The sequence below is a fragment of the Scyliorhinus canicula genome, chromosome 12 (assembly GCF_902713615.1).
Source record: "Scyliorhinus canicula chromosome 12, sScyCan1.1, whole genome shotgun sequence".
Lineage (NCBI taxonomy): Eukaryota > Metazoa > Chordata > Chondrichthyes > Carcharhiniformes > Scyliorhinidae > Scyliorhinus > Scyliorhinus canicula.
The window spans coordinates 62024929-62042323 of NC_052157.1; the positions used below are offsets into that span (position 1 = coordinate 62024929).

At 48.2% G+C, this 17395-nt stretch overlaps 1 protein-coding gene across 1 annotated transcript; it reads left to right on the forward strand.

Moving 5' to 3' along the window:
• Positions 1-1783: 1783 nt before the first annotated feature.
• LOC119974640 (intermediate conductance calcium-activated potassium channel protein 4-like) lies at positions 1784-15938 on the forward strand. Its single transcript, XM_038813705.1, has 5 exons — positions 1784-1927; positions 11082-11192; positions 11958-12076; positions 14078-14147; positions 15663-15938. The coding sequence occupies exons 1-5, from the start codon at positions 1829-1831 to the stop codon at positions 15813-15815; spliced, it is 552 nt and encodes a 183-aa protein (XP_038669633.1). The 5' UTR covers positions 1784-1828; the 3' UTR covers positions 15816-15938.
• The last annotated feature ends 1457 nt before the right edge of the window (positions 15939-17395 follow it).

Genomic DNA, 17395 nt, shown 5'->3' on the forward strand with positions numbered 1-17395 from the left:
ACCACCACCATCGCCCTGGCGGATCACCCGTTTGCGGCCTCCTCATCAGCACCCTCTGTGCTCGGTCAACCTTCAGGGATGGTCAAAGGCCCCCTCCCCCATTAACTGCTCCAGCATTTTGGCCACATACGTGACGGCTTCCGTACCTTCGATGCATTCGGGCATCCCCACAATCCTCACATTTTGCCTTCTGGAGTGGTTCTCCGGATCCCCCATCTTCTCCTTAAACCTCTTCTGGGTCTCCCACATCACCCCCACCTTGGCCACCAATGAGGCTAACTGCTCCTCATGTTCCCCCTGCGCCTCCTCCACCTTCTGGTTTTCCAGCCCTGGGACTCCAGCCTCTGCTCCACTCTCTTGATCCATGCTTTAATCGGCTCCATCACTTTAGCCAGGTCCTCCAGAGCGTTCAGAAACTCTACTAACTGCTCCGTTGACCACTGGGTGGGCAGAAGCCCCTTTGCCTTCCGCCATCTGAACGTATGGCTCTCCTGTTCCAGCAGCTCTTTTCTTCTCGTCCCACTCTTAGTTTATGGATCCATCCACCAGCCACACCGGAGGAGTTACACCTTCTCCAGGTACTCCTACACCTTCCTCCTGGCAAAATCTTCCCTCTTCAGATGGGGGAAAGGACTGAAAGATACAACCTTGAGGGGGAGCCACCAAAGGTGCGACAGTTCATTCCATGGCCGCCACCAAATGTCCCATTCTCCCAGGATGCTTATGGACCAAAGCCACTGGTTCGATTGCTAACAAGGATCTTCTGGCAGTAAAATTCATTCAGTGCTTCCAGGCTGAAGGATTCCCTCTGGGGAGGCACCTTAACTTTTATTAACCTGCACCTTCACTGAAAGAATCTGTCTCAGGCCTGTTTAATTCTTACTTGTTTCCAACTCCACAGAATGACCTTACTGAGTTAAGAACTGAGAGTTCCCCACAGAAGATTTAAAAAAGGGTTATTAAATAACTAACTCTGTCTGCAGCTAGTGGCTGGATTGAATTTCCCTACAGTTCAAACTGGCTGTGGAGTGAGAAAGGTCTTTTCTTTGGATTTTTAGAAAGAATCCATTAGATGACAGGGAGAGATCAGGCAGGGCTGTGGACCGCCAGTTTCTGACTAAAACAAAAGAAAGAGGAAGGAACATTCCAGAGAAAACCCCGACTGATAGGCAGCGGCCTTTGCTAAGGTCCTGCAATTCCCAAACAGTTCATTGGCCAGCAGCCAAGTCCATCACAATGTCTTTTAAATCTGCTGATCCAAAATATAAACAGCTCTTTGCAACCTGCCTTGCCTGAGGTCACAAGTCAATCCTCAGTTTACCAGCCACTCAAATTAAAGGTAAAGTTCAACTTAAAGGCATAGGTTCCATTAATTATTCATGTACAAAAAGTGTCATAGCCAAATAACATAAATTTAAAAAACAAGGGACAGACAGGGATTAACAGGAGAATCCTTCCAAAATATATCGGCCATTCCTTTCACTATCGCTTGGTCAAAGTCCTGGAAGTCCGACCCTAACAGCACAGTGGTAGTACCTACACCACAGAGACTGCAGCGATGACGGAAGACAGCTCACCAACACCTTCTCAAGGGGAAATTAGGGATGGACAATAAATGCTGGGCCCGACCAGCAAGGCCCACATCCCACAAAAGAGCAAAAGAGAAAAATTTGGAAATGTCATACAATAAAATAATTTGTGAGGCGGTGACTGACTTTGGGGAGTGGAGTGTGCATGAGCTCAGAGGGTGCAAAATCACTGATGATTCTCTCGCTTCCCTCCTTCCTGCAGCCAAAATCACAACAGCACGATTAATATTTTCACCTCCATGTGGCTCATTCCAATCACCTTCCTCACCATTGGCTATGGTGACATGGTTCCTTCCACCACATGCGGGAGGGTTATCTGCCTGATAACAGGAGTGACGGTAAGGCACCATTACTTGACTTGACATATGAGAAGCCTTGGTCAGTGCTGGAGAAACCACGGTGCCCCGCGATCAGCGGGGAAGCAGGTACAGAATCCGTGAGCAAAGATCTCGCAGTCTCCATGGCATGGGGTGCTCCTCTCAAAAAGAAAAAATGAGTCGGAGGAGGCCATTCAGCCCCTCCAACCTGCTCTCCCATTCATTAAGACCATGGTGCTCCGATTGTGATCTATACTCCATAGGCCTGTCTCTTCCTTCATAACCGCCCAACTCCCTCGTCAATCAAAACACTAAATTGGCCTTGAACATATTCAATGAGCCACAGCCCCCACTGTTTTCTTGGAGTGGGGGGAAAATTCCACAGAGTAACTAGCCTCTGGGAGATGAAATTCCTCATCTCCGTCTTCAATGGAAGACCCTCTTATTCTCAAACTGTGTCCCCCCCCCTAGTTCTAGATAACCCCGCCCCCCCCCAAGAGGGAGAAACATTCACCCTGTCAAACCCACAACTCCGCCCCCCCCTCCCCCCTCAGAATCTTATCTGTTTCTATAATATCATCTCTCATTCTTCTAATCTCCAATGGGCACCAACCCAACCTGCCCAAACTTTCCTCATCCCAGGAATTGGCCCAGTGAACCTTTCCTGAACTGCCTCAAATTCCAGTACCTCCCTCCCTAAGTGAGGATACCAGAACTGTGCAAAGTGCTCCATGTGTGGCCTAAACAATATATGGTGACCAGAACTGTGCGCAGTGCTCCAGGTGCGGTCCAACCAAGGGATATGGAAACCAGAACTGTGCGCAGTGCTCCAGGTGTGTTCTAACCAAGGGATATGGAGACCAGAACTGTGCACAATGTTCCAGGTGTGGTCTAACCAAGGGATATGGAAACCTGAACTTTGCACAGTGTTCCAGGTGTGTTCTAACCAAGGGATATGGAGACCAGAACTTTGCACAGTGTTCCAGGTGTGTTCTAACCAAGGGATATGGAGACCAGAACTGTGCACAGTGCCCCCAATGTGGTCTGCCCGAGAGATATGGAGACCAGAACTGTGCACAGTGCCCCCAATGTGGTCTGCCCAAGAGATATGGAGACCAGAAATTTGCACAGTGTTCCAGGAGTTGTCTCACCATGCCCTGTACGGTTTTAGTGAGACGTCCTGACTCTTATACCCCATTCCCCTCTCTGCGATAAAGCGTTAGGGTTAACACAACCTTCCCATTTGCCTTCCTCTAATCACTTGCCGTTGCGGCAGCTGACTTTTTGTGATTTGTGTGCAAGAACTCCCAGATCGTATGTTCATAAGATCTAGGAGCAAAATTAGGCCATTTGGCCCATCGAGTCTGCTCCACCATTCGATCATGGCTGATCTCACCCTGGCCTGTTCTCCATAACCCTTCAGCCCATTACCAATTAAAAATCGGTCCAACTCCTCCTTACATTTTTTCACTCTGTACTGCAGCATTCTGCAGTATTTGTCGTTTTAAATAATATTCTAGTTTTCTCTTCCTCCAGCTAAACCTTGCATTTTCCCTCTATCAAATTCTGCCCACTCACTGAACCTATCTATACCCCTTCGCAGACCGTTTGGATTCTCCTCACAACTCGCTTTCCTATCTATCTTTGTCGCATCAGCAAATTTGGCTGCAATATATTTGGTCCCTCCAACCACGTCATCAGCATAAATTGTAAAGGACTCAGGTCCCAGAATTGGTGCCTGTGGCACTCCCAGAAAATGAACTAGTTGACCCAACTCTCTTTTTCCTAATGATGAGCCAATCCTCAATTAGTGCTAACATATCGCCTCCCACACCATGAGCTCTTGGGCTGGATTTTCCGGTTCACCAGCCGTGTGTTTCTCGGGGGTGCACCGTTTACTGGTGGCGGGTTTTTCTCCTGCCGTCGCATGTCACTGGGATTTCCCACTGAAGCCTTCCCCACCCGGCCAGGAAGCCCACAGGTGAAGGTGCATTGCCGGCGGGAGCAGAGAATGCCAATAGCCAGAGAATTCTAGCCCTTATCTTGTGCAGCGACCTTGTATGCGGCACTGTATCAAACACCTTTTGGAAACCACAACATCTACAGGTTCCCCTTTACAATGCTGTATCTTCAAAAACTCTGATGAATTTTTCAAACACCCCACTTTTCTTTTCATGAACCATGTGTGACCCTACCTGAGTGTATTTTCTAAATGTTCTATTTGGCTATGGTACGGTTGGCTCAGGGAGTCTGAGTTGCTATGGCAACATCCACTTTTCACATGCACGTTGCAGAGGTTCCACCATTCTTCCTCTCACTTGACTGACTGGAAATCTCGCCCACTCTTACCACCTGCCATTGGCGTGTTTGGATATTCAACCACTTTGGCTATGTTGCGAACGCACCTTCCTTGGCCATCAAGTTCTGGGGTGCCCTCAAACCCACATCTTCTGACACAAAGCAGGGATTGTTCCTAGTGGGCCACAATGCCTCCCACTAAATGCCCTGCTATTACCTTTGTAATAGTGGATTTTTACATTTTTCTAATTACAGACGTAAGACTAACTGGGCTATAGTTCCTCTCTTTCTATCTATCTCTTTTCCCGAAAAGTGGTGTTACATTAACAGTTTTCCAATCAGCTTTCAAGTGTTATGAAAAGCGTATAATTTTAAATTCAATTTATGTATATATAGATATGTTTGCGTGTTAGGGAAGCTAGAGATAGTTTATGTTTCATTTAAGTCCTGTTTATGAATCTTGGTGTCTGGGAGTCTCGATTGTGACTAAAACGTTTTGGGGGGTTTTGGGTTATATTGTTTACTACAGATTTTTGTGGTTTCACAACCCCTGAAATTAAAGAGACCAGTTAAAGGTGGTTGAAAGTTATGATTCTGAGGAAGAAAGATAAAGCAGAAAAAAGACTTTACTGTTGCCCAGCGACAATGGTCTAGCGACACAGAGAAACAAAAAATATTCAGAGTCGAGAGAGGTAGTGTTTGTGTCAGAGAGCGAAGACAGGGAATTTAAGCTCTCCGAGGACAAAAACAAGGCCATTGGGACTGTAGCTAACTGAATAATCAGTTATGGTACTCAGTAAAGTGATCAGTTCAGCAGATATGCTACTTGTAAACTAAGTTTAGGGAACTAAAGTGTTTATCTTAAGTTGAAGAGTGATGTTTGTGGGTGTCTCAGGGAAATATAACATTTGAGTGAGAAGCATCAAGTGATTACTCAGGAATTCACCAATTAAAGCCATTTACAAATGTGCCAGTCTCAAGCCTTTGTGTCAAGCTAGTGGTAATTCTTCACTTGCATATGTGCCTGGAAAGATATTTCTGGGGTAAAGGAATAGTTGTCTCGTGTTTGCATTGGCAAGTGTAATATAGTCCACTGTTAATGTTTTAATAAACATTCTGTTTGTTCTTTCTAAAGTTCATCAGCAAATTCCTCTGAATTTGTTCAGTAACTTTCCTCTATGGTTTATAAAAAAAAGAAGCTAGGATATATCACCCTGGGATCTGACCTGTCCAGTATCAACATTAGCTGGGATCATAACTCCAGAATCTAGGGAATTTTGGAATATCACAACCAGTCCATTGAGTATCTCTTGCCATCTCTTTTAAGACCCGAGGAAACAAGACACCAATACTGGGAAACATGCAAGCCGCTAGTTTTCTCAATACATTTTCTCTAGTGGTCATGATTACTTTATGTTCCTACCTCACTTTTTCTGTTTGCTTTTCTACTATTCCTGTGATACGTATGTGTGTGCTACTGAAAAGGCAGATTTTAAAAAGCACTACACTCTGCCATTTCCTTTCATTAATTCCCAAGCCTCACCCTCTAAGGCACCACCTTTACATTAGCTACTCTCTTCCTTTTTATATACGTGCAGACACTTTAGTCTGTCTGCTATTATATTTCTTTCTAGTTTTCTCCAATATTCTAATTTTTTCCTCCTAATTATTATTTTGTCATCTTTTGCTGAAATCTAAACTTCTCCCAATCTTCTGGCCCACCATTAAACATTGCAGCTTTGCAAGTCTTTTCTTTCAATTTCATACTATCCATAACTTTCTTACTTGGCCACAGGGAGTTCTTCCATTTTATATTATTTCTCAATGGAATACATGTTTGTTGAGAGTGAAGAACTATATCCTCAGATGTATTAATTTTTAAATAAAATTAGAGTATTCAATTTTTTGTTTCCAATTAAGGGCCAATTTAGCGTGGCCAATTCACCTACGCAGCACATCTTTTTGGGTTGTGGGAGTGAGATCCACGCAGACACAGGGGAATGTGTAAACTCCACATGGACAGTGATCCAGGACCAGGATCGAGCCCGGGTCCTCGGCGGATGAGGCACCATTGTACCACATCTCCTCAGACTTCTGCCACTGCTTTTCTACCATCTTACCTTTTTAGCCCATTCATCCATTCCACTTTTACCAACTCTGACTTCATATATTTGCAGTTGTCTTTATTTAAATTTAAAACACGAGTGTCGGACCTGAATTTCTTATCCTCAATGTGAAATTCGATCATGTTATGATCACTATTGCCTTGAAAATCCTTTATTCTGAGGTCCTGTCTCATTCCACTTTTACCAACTCTGTCTTCATATATTTGCAGTTGTCTTTATTTAAATTTAAAACACGAGTGTCGGACCTGAATTTCTTTTTTTTTAAATAATTTTTATTGAAAAATTTTGAATTTATACAACAATAATGCACCATAGTAAAATACCAAAAATAACAATAATATTAGCAATCCTAAACATTAGCCCCACCTCCATGAACAACACAGCATTTTAACAACACAAATTAACACAATATAAAGTTATAGAATAGAAACTACAATAAGGAACACCCCCACCTCCCCCCCCCCCCCCCCCCCGGGTTGCTGCTGTTATTGACCAAGATACCTATCTTTGAGCCACGAAGTCCAGAAAAGGCTGCCATCGTTTATAGAACCCTTGCATTGATCCTCTCAGGGCAAATTTGACCCTTTCCAATTTTATAAATCCCGCCATGTCACTGATCCCGAACTCCACACTTGGGGGCCTCGCATCCTTCCACTGTAGCAGGATCCTTCGTCGGGCTACTAGGGACACAAAGGCCAGGACACCGGCCTCTTTTGCCTCCTGCACTCCCGGCTCTACCGCAACTCCAAAAATCGCGAGTCCCCACCCTGGTTTGACCCTGGATCCAACCACCCTCGACACCGTCCTCGCCACCCCCTTCCAGAATTCTTCCAGTGCTGGGCATGCCCAGAACATATGGGCGTAGTTCGCTGGACTCCCCGAACATCTGGTGCACCTGTCCTCACCCCCAAAGAACCTACTCATCCTAGTCCCGGACATGTGGGCCCGGTGCAGCACCTTGAATTGGATGAGACTAAGCTTCGCACATGAGGAAAAGTTGACTCTCTCCAGGGCATCCACCCAAGTCCCGTCCTCTATCTGCTCCCCGATTTCCTCCTCCCATTTAGCCTTCAGCTCCTCCACTGACGACTCCTCCACCTCCTACATTACCTTATAGATGTCAGACACCTTCCCCTCTCCGACCCACACCCCCAAAAGCACTCTGTCCATCGTCCCCCGCGAGGGCAGCAGAGGGAATCCCTCTACCTGTCGCCTAGCAAACGCCTTTACCTGCAAATATCTGAACATGTTCCCTTGGGGAAGCCCAAATTTATCTTCCAGTTCCCCCATGCCCGCAAACCTCCCGCCAATAAACAGGTCCCTCAATTTACTAATGCCCGCCCTTTGCCACCCCCTAAATCCCCCATCTTTGTTCCCTGGGATGAACCGATGATTGCCACCCAGTGGAGCCTCCATCGAGCCCCCTGTTTCCCCCTGATGCCGTCTCCACTGTCCCCAGATTCTTAGGGTCGCCGCCACCACCGGGCTCGTGGTAAACCTCATAGGGGAGAGCGGCAACGGTGCCGTTACCATGGCACCCAGGTTCGTACCTCTACATGACGCCATCTCCATTCTTTTCCACGCCGCCCCTCCCCCCTCCATCACCCATTTACGCACCATTGATACATTGGCCGCCCAATAGTACCCCAGAAGGTTGGGCAGTGCCAGCCCGCCTCTATCTCTCCCTCGCTCCAGGAACACTCTCTTCACTCTCAGAGTCCCATGTGCCCACACAAAGCTCAAAATACTGCTAGTCACTCTCCTAAAGAAGGCCCTGGGGATAAAGATGGGCAGGCACTGAAAGAAGAACACGAACCTCGGAAGCACCGCCATTTTGACGGACTGTACCCTCCCCGCCAACGACAATGGCAGCACGTCCCACCTCTTGAACTCCTCCTCCATCTGATCTACAAGTCTGGTGAAATTATGTTTGTGAAGAGTCCCCCAGTCCCTGGCCACCTGCACCCCCAGGTACCTAAAGCTCTCCCCTGCCCGCCTAAGCGGGAGCCTACCAATTCCTTCCTCCTGGTCTCCAGGGTGCACCACAAACACCTCACTCTTGCCTAAATTTAGTTTATAGCCTGAAAAGGTCCCAAACTCAGCTAGCAGCTCCATCACCCCCGGCATCCCTCCCACCGGGTCCGCCACATACAGTAACAGGCCATCGGCATACAACGACACCCTATGTTCCTCCCCACCTCGCACCAAGCCTCTCCACCTCTCTGAATCCCTCAACACCATCGCCAGCGGCTCGATTGCCAGTGCAAACAACAAGGGGGACAGGGAGCAACCCTGTCTGGTCCCTCGGTAAAGCCAGAAGTACTCCGACCTCCTCCAATTCGTGGCCACGCACGCCATCAGGGCCTCATATAGCAGCCTTACCCATCTAATGAACCCTTCACCAAATCCAAACCTCCCCATCACCTCCCATAGGTACCCCCACTCCACTCTATCGAAGGCCTTCTCTGCATCCAGCGCCACCACTATCTCTGCCTCCCCCTCAATCGCCGGCATCATGATGACATTCAACAATCTCCGCACATTCGTGTTCAGCTGCCTCCCCTTCACAAAACCTGTCTGGTCCTCGTGCTCAACCCCTGGCACACAGTCCTCTATCCTGATGGCCAATATTTTTGCCAGCACCTTAGCATCTACGTTGAGGAGAGATATGGGCCTGTATGAACCACACTGCTGGGGGTCCATGTCCCTCTTTAAAATTAACGAGATCAGCGCCCGCGACATCGTCGGGGGAAAAGTCCCCCCTTCCCACGCTTCATTGAGTGTCCGCACCAGCAAGGGGCCCACTAGGTCCACAAACTTTTTATAAAATTCCACCGGGAACCCATCCGGCCCCGGTGCCCGTCGAGGAACCTCTCCATTTCCCTCCTCTCCCCCGTTGGCTCCGACCGGTACAGTTCCCCGTAAAAAATCCTTGAAGACCTCATTCACCTCTACCCCCTTCCGCACCACATTCCCACTCTTGTCTCTCACTCCAGCAATTTCCTTTGCCGCATCCCGCTTGCGGAGCTGATGAGCCAGCATCCTACTCGCCTTTTCACCATGTTCGTACACTGCCCCTTGTGCCTTCCTCCACTGTGCCTTCCTCCACTGTGCCTCCGCCTTTCTAGTGGTCAGCAAATCAAATTTAGCCTGCAGGCTGCGCCTCTCCCCCAACAGTCCCTCCTCTGGTGCCTCTGCGTACCTCCTGTCTACCTCCAGCATCTTTCCCACCAGTCTATCCCTCTCACTCCTCTCGCTCCTCTCCCTGTGTGCCCGGATGGATATCAGCTCCCCATGAATCACTACCTTCAGGGCTTCCCAGACCATCCCCACCTGAACCCCCCCCCGTATCATTCACCTCGAGGTACCCCTCAATACTTGCCCGGACCCTCCTACACACCTCCTCCTCCCCCAGCAACCCCACATCCAACCGCCACAAACGGCGCTGGTCCCGCACCTCCCCCATCTCCAACTCTATCCAATGCGGAGCGTGGTCGGAGATTGCAATGACCGAATACTTGGCCTCCTCCACTCTCGGAATCAGTCCCCTACTCACCACGAAGAAGTCTATCCGAGAGTAGACCCTATGTACGTGGGAGAAGAAAGAGTACTCGCGTGCCCTCGGCCTCACAAACCTCCATGGATCCACCCCACCCATCTGGTCCATAAACCCTCTCAGTACCTTGGCCGCCGCCAGCCTCCTACCCGTCCTAGAGCTGGACCGATCCAGTGAAGGATCCAACACCGTATTGAAGTCCCCGCCCCCCCATGATCAGACATCTCGCCTCCAGATCCGAGACCCGTCCCAACATACGCCTCATAAAGCCCGCATCGTCCCAATTTGGGGCATACACACTAGCAAGTACCACCTTCTCTCCTTGTAGCCTGCCCCTAACCATAACATACCTACCCCCCTTATCCGCCACCACCTCCGATGCCTCAAACAACACATTTTTCCCCACCAGAATCACCACTCCCCGGTTCTTCACATCCAACCCAGAGTGGAAAACCTGCCCCACCCATCCCTTCCTCAGGCGGACCTGGTCCGCCACCTTCAGGTGGGTCTCCTGAAGCATTGCCACATCTGCCTTTAGCCCCTTCAGATGAGCAAGTACCCTTGACCGCTTCACCGGCCCATTCAATCCTCTCGCATTCCAGGTGACCAACGGGATCAGAGGGCGTCCCCCCCCCCCCCCCCCCCCCGTCGACTAGCCATAGCCCGTCGACTGCCCGCCCCAGGCCAGCACCCCCTGCCCGACCCAGTCCCCACAGTGACAACACCTCACCTCTGTCCCCCCAGCCCCCACCAGCTCCTTCCTGACCCTATCAGCAGCAACCCGGTACTGAATTTCTTATCCTCAATGTGAACTTCACAAATGTTATGATCACTATTGCCTTGAAAATCCTTTATTCTGAGGTCCTGTCTCATTCCACATTACCAGGTATAAAATAATCCACATTGCCAGTTAAAATCAAATCCAATTGAAGGTTTTGCATAGTTGATATATAGAATTGTTGGGCATGTTATGGCTCAGTGGGTAGCACTCTCAGTACTGAGGGAGTGCTGTACTGTTGGAAGCTCAGTATTGAGGCAATGCTACATTACAGCGGTGATTATACAAGAAATTCATTGGCTGTGATGTGTTTTGGACCAGTCTGGCATGGTGACAGGTGGCATAGAATTGCAAATATTTTTGTTTCTAATACTTTCGGGGAGAGTGTGACCCTGGTTCTGTATTTAACTCCAAAAGGGGGTGTGCTGCACAGCCTTGCTCATCGCTGTGATTGTCAAGAAACTGGAGCTGAACAAGGATGAAAAACTTGTCCATAATTTTATGCAGGATATTCAACTGGCAAAAGAGGTGAGGACTCAAAAAAATGGTGGACATGTGCAGGGAGTTCTTTCATGAGCGAGCTAGGGGATTAGAAGGATGCTCTTCGATGGGAGTGTTAGGGAATTAGAGAGATGGCCTTCAATGTGGAAGTTAGTGGATCAGAGGGAGGGTTTTCAATGGGAGAGTTAGGGGATTCGAGGGATAGTCTTCAATGGAGAGTTAGGGGATTAAAGGGATGGTCTTCAATGGGAGAGTTAGGGGTTTAGAGGGATGGGCTTTGATGGAGTGTTGGGATTAGAGCGATGGGTCTTTGATGGTGAGTTGAGGATTTGAGGGATGGTCTTCAATGAGAAAGTTTGTGGATCAGAAGGATGGTCTTCAATGGAGCGTTAGGGGATTAGAGGGATAGTCTTCAGTGGAGAGTTAGGGGATTAGAGAGATGGTCTTCAATGGAGAGTTAGGGGATTAAAGGTATGGCCTTCGATGGGAGAATTAATGGATTAGAGGGATGGTCTTCGATAGTAGAGTTGGCAGATTGGTGGGTGGTCTTCAATGGGAGAGTTAGTGGATTTGAGGATCGTCTACGCTGGGAGGGTTAGGGGATTGGTGGGATGGTCTTTGATGGAGATGTTAGGGGATTGGAGGGATTATCTTCGATGTATGAGTCAAGGAGCAACTTCCTCTTTGAAATGTCTCCTGTCTAACAAATTATCTCCTTAAAATCCCGATGCTGAAATTTTGGTTCCTTGTTTTGAGTTTTCCTCACCAACTCTGGTTATTTATTTGATAAAGGTGCAGAAGATTGCAGCTGATCTGATTGGAGTAACTTGGTTACTGTACAAATACAGGAAGAGCCAAGATCCCCAGAAGATTAGGAGATATCATCGTGATGTACTAACCACAGTCCGTCAGTGAGTAATTCTGATCCTTCACCTGGCCTGTCTGCTGGTTAGAAGGTTCTATGGTAGATTGGCACCAAGGGTAAATACACCATTACCTGCAGTGCCAAAATGCCACCCAGAGCTCGATCATCCGAAATATCAACCTAGGGCCAAGGCTGTGTTATCTGCCAATTGGAGAAGGGTGGCAGGAACATAGAACATAGAACATAGAACATAGAACATAGAACATAGAACATAGAACATAGAACAGTACAGCACAGAACAGGCCCTTCGGCCCTCGATGTTGTGCCGAGCAATGATCACCCTACTCAAACCCACAAATCCACCCTATACCCGTAACCCAACAACCCCCCCTTTAATCTTACTTTGTAGGACACTACGGGCAATTTAGCATGGCCAATCCACCTAACCCGCACATCTTTGGACTGTGGGAGGAAACCAGAGCACCCGGAGGAAACCCACGCACACAGGGGGAGGACGTGCAGACTCCGCAGAGACAGTGACCCAGCCGGGAACCGAACCTGGGACCCTGGAGGTGTGAAGCATTTATGCTAACCACCATGCTACCGTGCTGCCCAGAACATAGGGAACATCATTACTTCCACGTTCCGTCTGAGTCTCACACACCGTCCGACTTAGAGATATATCGGCCAGTCATTCATCGTCATTGGGTCACTATCCTGGGATTTCCTCCGTAACGGTCCCTTCACCATATGGACTGAAATGGTTCAAGAAGAAGACCCATCACCACCTTCTTAAGGGGGGGTCTCAAGATGGACAATAAATGTTGGTGATGCCAGTGACACCCATCTCCTACAAGTGAATACTATTAAACCAATCTGCTTCATAACCTAACTCTACCTCCGAAGGTACAGGCTGTCCTCCAACAGTGCCGTGCTCCCTCAGTACTGAACCTCCGACAGTACAATGCTCCCTCAGGACTAACCCCCCAACAGTGCAGCACTCCCTCAGGATTAACCCTCCAACAGTGCAGCACTCCCTCAGGACTGACCCTCAGACAGTGCAGCACTCCCTCAGTACTGACCCTCTGACAGTGCAGCACTCCCTCAGTACTGACCTTCTGACAGTGCAGCATTCCCTCAGTACTGACCCTCTGACAGTGCAGCACTCCCTCAGTACTGACCCTCTGACAGTGCAGCACTCCCTCAGTACTGACCCTCTGACAGTGCAGCACTCCCTCAGTACTGACCGTCTGACAGTGCAGCACTCCCTCAGTACTGACCGTCTGACAGTGCAGCGCTCCCTCAGAACTGATTCTGACAGTGCGGCACTCCCTCAGTACTGACCCTCTGACAGTGCAGCACTCTCTCAGTACTGACCCTCTGACAGTGCAGCGCTCCCTCAGAACTGAGTCTGACAGTGCGGCACTCCCTCAGCACTGACCCTCTGACAGTGCAGCACTCCCTCAGTACTGACCCTCTGACAGTGCAGCACTCCCTCAGCACTGACCCTCTGACAGTGCAGCACTCCCTCAGTACTGACCCTCTGACAGTGCAGCGCTCCCTCAGAACTGATTCTGACAGTGCGGCACTCCCTCAGTACTGACCCTCTGACAGTGCAGCACTCCCTCAGTACTGACCCTCTGACTGTGCGGCACTCCCTCAGTACTGACCCTCTGACAGTGCAGCACTCTCTCAGTACTGACCCTCTGACAGTGCAGCACTCCCTCAGTACTGACCCTCTGACAGTGCAGCACTCCCTCAGTACTGACCCTCTGACAGTGCAGCACTCCCTCAGTACTGCCCCTTTGACAGTGCGGCGCTCCCTCAGAACTGATTCTGACAGTGCAGCACTCTCTCAGTACTGACCCTCTGACAGTGCAGCACTCCCTCTGGACTGCACTAGGCATGTTATCCGAGATTATTATACTCAAGTCTCCTTGTTTAGACTTGAACCCACAACCTTCTGTCTCCAAAACGGAAAGCGCCCACTGTGCCATGGGCTGAACAATAATGTTGTGGTCATAATTAATGCCAATTTGCCTTCCAGATTCCGCAAAGTAAAGCTGAGGCAGAGGAAACTCCGGGACGTAGTTAGCTCCATGCTGGACATCTCCAAGGTAACAGCAGTTGTCTTGTAAATTCCTTCACAGGTCAGGAGCCCCTCCTGAACATTATGCGACCATTAGCCATATATCCAGTCTCCAGAATATTCCGAGCACACCACTTCTTGGTCAAGTTCCAACTTGCTGAAGTTCTGTCAATGCTGCAGCACGGGGCACGACATACCAATCCCAAAGCTCCCAAACCCTCTTGCGCTCACAATCCCAATGGATGAAACTCCATCACAGTCACTCCTATTGTGCACAACCCCAATAGATGAAACTCCATCCCATTCATCCCATTATACACAATCCCAATGGATCAAACCCCTTCCCATTCACTCCCACTGTGCACAATAACAATGGATCAAACCCCTTCCCATTCACTCCCACTGTACACAATAACAATGGATCAAATCCCTTCCCATTCACTCCATTTGCACACAATCCCAATGGATCAAACTTCCACCAAATTGGGAGTAAATGGGAAGGGGTCTGAACCACTGGGATTGTGCACAATGGGTATGAATGAGAAGGGCTTTGATCTATTGGGATTGTGTACAGTGAGAGTGAAAAGAACAAAGAACAAAGAAAAGTACAGCTCAGGAACAGGCCCTCCGGCCTACGCCGACCATGCTGCCATCTAAACTAAAATCTTCTACACTTCTGGGGCCCGTATCCCTGTAGCCCATCCTATTCATGTATTTGTCAAGATGTCCCTTAAATGTCACTATTGTCCCTGCTTCCACCACCTCCTCCGGCAGCGAGTTCCAGGCACCCACTGCCCTCTGTGTAAAAAATTTGCAGGACGGAGTTTGAATATTGGGATTATGTAGAATGCAAGTGAATGGGAATAGGTTTGATCCATTGGGTTTGTGTATATTTGGAGTGAATGGGAAAGGGTTTAATCCATTGGGATTGTGTACAATGTGAACAAATGGGGAGGGGTTTTTAATCCGTTGGGATTGTGTACAAGGGAAGTGAATGGGAAGGGCTTTGATCCATTGGGATTTTGTACAGTGGCAGCGAATGGGAAAGGGTTTGATCCATTGGGATTGTGTATATTGAGAGTGAATGGGAAATGATTTGATCCATTGAGATTGTGTACAATAGGAGTGAATGGGAAAGGGTTTGATTTATTGGGATTATGCATATTGGGAGTGAATGGGAAGAGCCGTGATCCATTGGGATTGTGTATATTAGGAGTGAATAGGAAAGGGTTTGATCCATTGGGATTGTGTACAATGGAAGTGAATGGGAAAGGGTTTGATGCGTTGGGATTGTGTTAAAAGGAGTGAATGGGAAGGGGTTTGATTCATTTGGATTGTGTACAGTGGCAGTGACTAGGAAGGGGTTTAATCCATTGGGATTGTGTACATTGGAGATGAGCAGGAACGGATTTGAGGGATTAGTTGTTTGGTGAGCCTCAGTCAGGGAGTGTAGGTGGGAGGATGCAGAGTGGAACACAGAATGTTGCCTGATTGGCCGGTCGGTTAATGCCAGGGACCTAACATTGCTTTTCTCATGTTGAAGATGCAGCTGCTCCTGTACGAAATGAACACCAGGATGATCGCCTCCGACAACGAACTGGAGAAGCAGCTGGGAGCCTTGGCGACAAAAGTGGATGCTCTGGCGGGGGGATTCGAGGAGCTGTGCAGCCTAATCCGTGAGGCCTTCAAGCAGTAACTGGGAGAGGGACACACAGCCGGTGCAGTTGAAATGCCAGAATAACCAGCCAGCACACAGGCCCCAAGGGATAGGGCTGGCAATTTTAAACAGCTGGATAATAAATGCGGAATATTTCCAAAATATGGGGAGGGTCCAAAGTCTTGTTGTGTCCATTCATTCATTCAAGCATCTCGTCTCTCAAAATATAAAGCATCCGGAACACACAAGCCTCATAAAGTGACCCGAGGGAGGCAGAAAATCAGACTAGAACATCTTGCCCGTTGTGGGGTGAAGAGTTCTCCTATCGGCCTAGAGGATACCAAAATAAATCCAAAAGAGCGCAAAGAGCCCAGATAAACCCTTGGACAATTCCCACTCAAGTCAGCAATAAATCAGGCGCTCAATGAAATTGTTCTATCTCCAACAGTCCTCACTCTGCAACTGGATCTTCAACTTTCTGACCCATAGACCACAATCAGTAGGAATAAAGAACAATACCTCCTCCACTATAGTCCTCAATACCGGGGCCCCGCAAGGCTGCATACTTAGCCCCACACAGTACTCCTTATACACACATGACCACGTGGCAAAATTTGGTTCCAACTCCATCTACAAGTTTACTGACGACCATAGTTGGTTGGATCTCAAACAACGACGAGTCAGAATATAGGAGATAGAGAGCCTAGTGGAGTGGTGCAATGGCAACAATCTATCTCTCAATGTCAGCAAAACTAAAGAGCTGGTCGTTGATTTCAGGAAGCAAAGTATTGTCCACATCTCTGTCAGCATCAATGGGGCTGAGGTGGAGATGACTGACAGCTTCAAATTCCTAGGTATGCACATCGCCAAAAATCTGTCCTGGTCCACCACGTCGACGCTACCACCAAGAACGCACAACAGCGCCTATACTTCCTCAGGAAACAAAGGAAATTCGGCATGTCCACACTGACTCTCACCAACTTTTACAGATGCACCATAGAAAGCATCCTATCTGGCGGCATCATAGCCTTGTATGGCATCTGCTGGGGAATGGTACCATTTGGCCCCGCCATTTTGGCGCCGATCTTTTGGCGCCGTTTTTTTGGCGCTGAATTGGTTTGGCGCCGATTGTTTTGGCATTCAACGATTTGGCGCCGAATCTTAATTACCTACTTAATAACCACTTTTAAAACCAACATTTTAAATGTAGTTCTGTACCTAGTTCCACCAAAATTCCACCTAGTTCTGTAGCGCAACATACTCTTAGAATTTTACTCTAAAAATGTAAAAGTAGTTAAGTCTAATTTTACTTTACTGATTCTCATAAAAATTTATGAGAATCAGTAAAGTTTGCAGAAATGGCTGAAAGTATTTTAAGTAAGAAAGACAAACCTAAATTTTCTCACAATGGATATCTATATGTGTTCGACAAGCATAGCAAGAAGGACACTTTGATGAAGTTTTGGAGATGTGAAAACAAGAACGAGTGCAAAGCCCGTATACACACTAAAAACAATGAAGTGATAAAGGAAATAAACGAGCATTCTCATGGTGCTTCAGCAGCAAGCGTGGAAGTAGCTGCAATTAAAACAAGTGTAAAGCGCCGGGCTGGAGAGAGT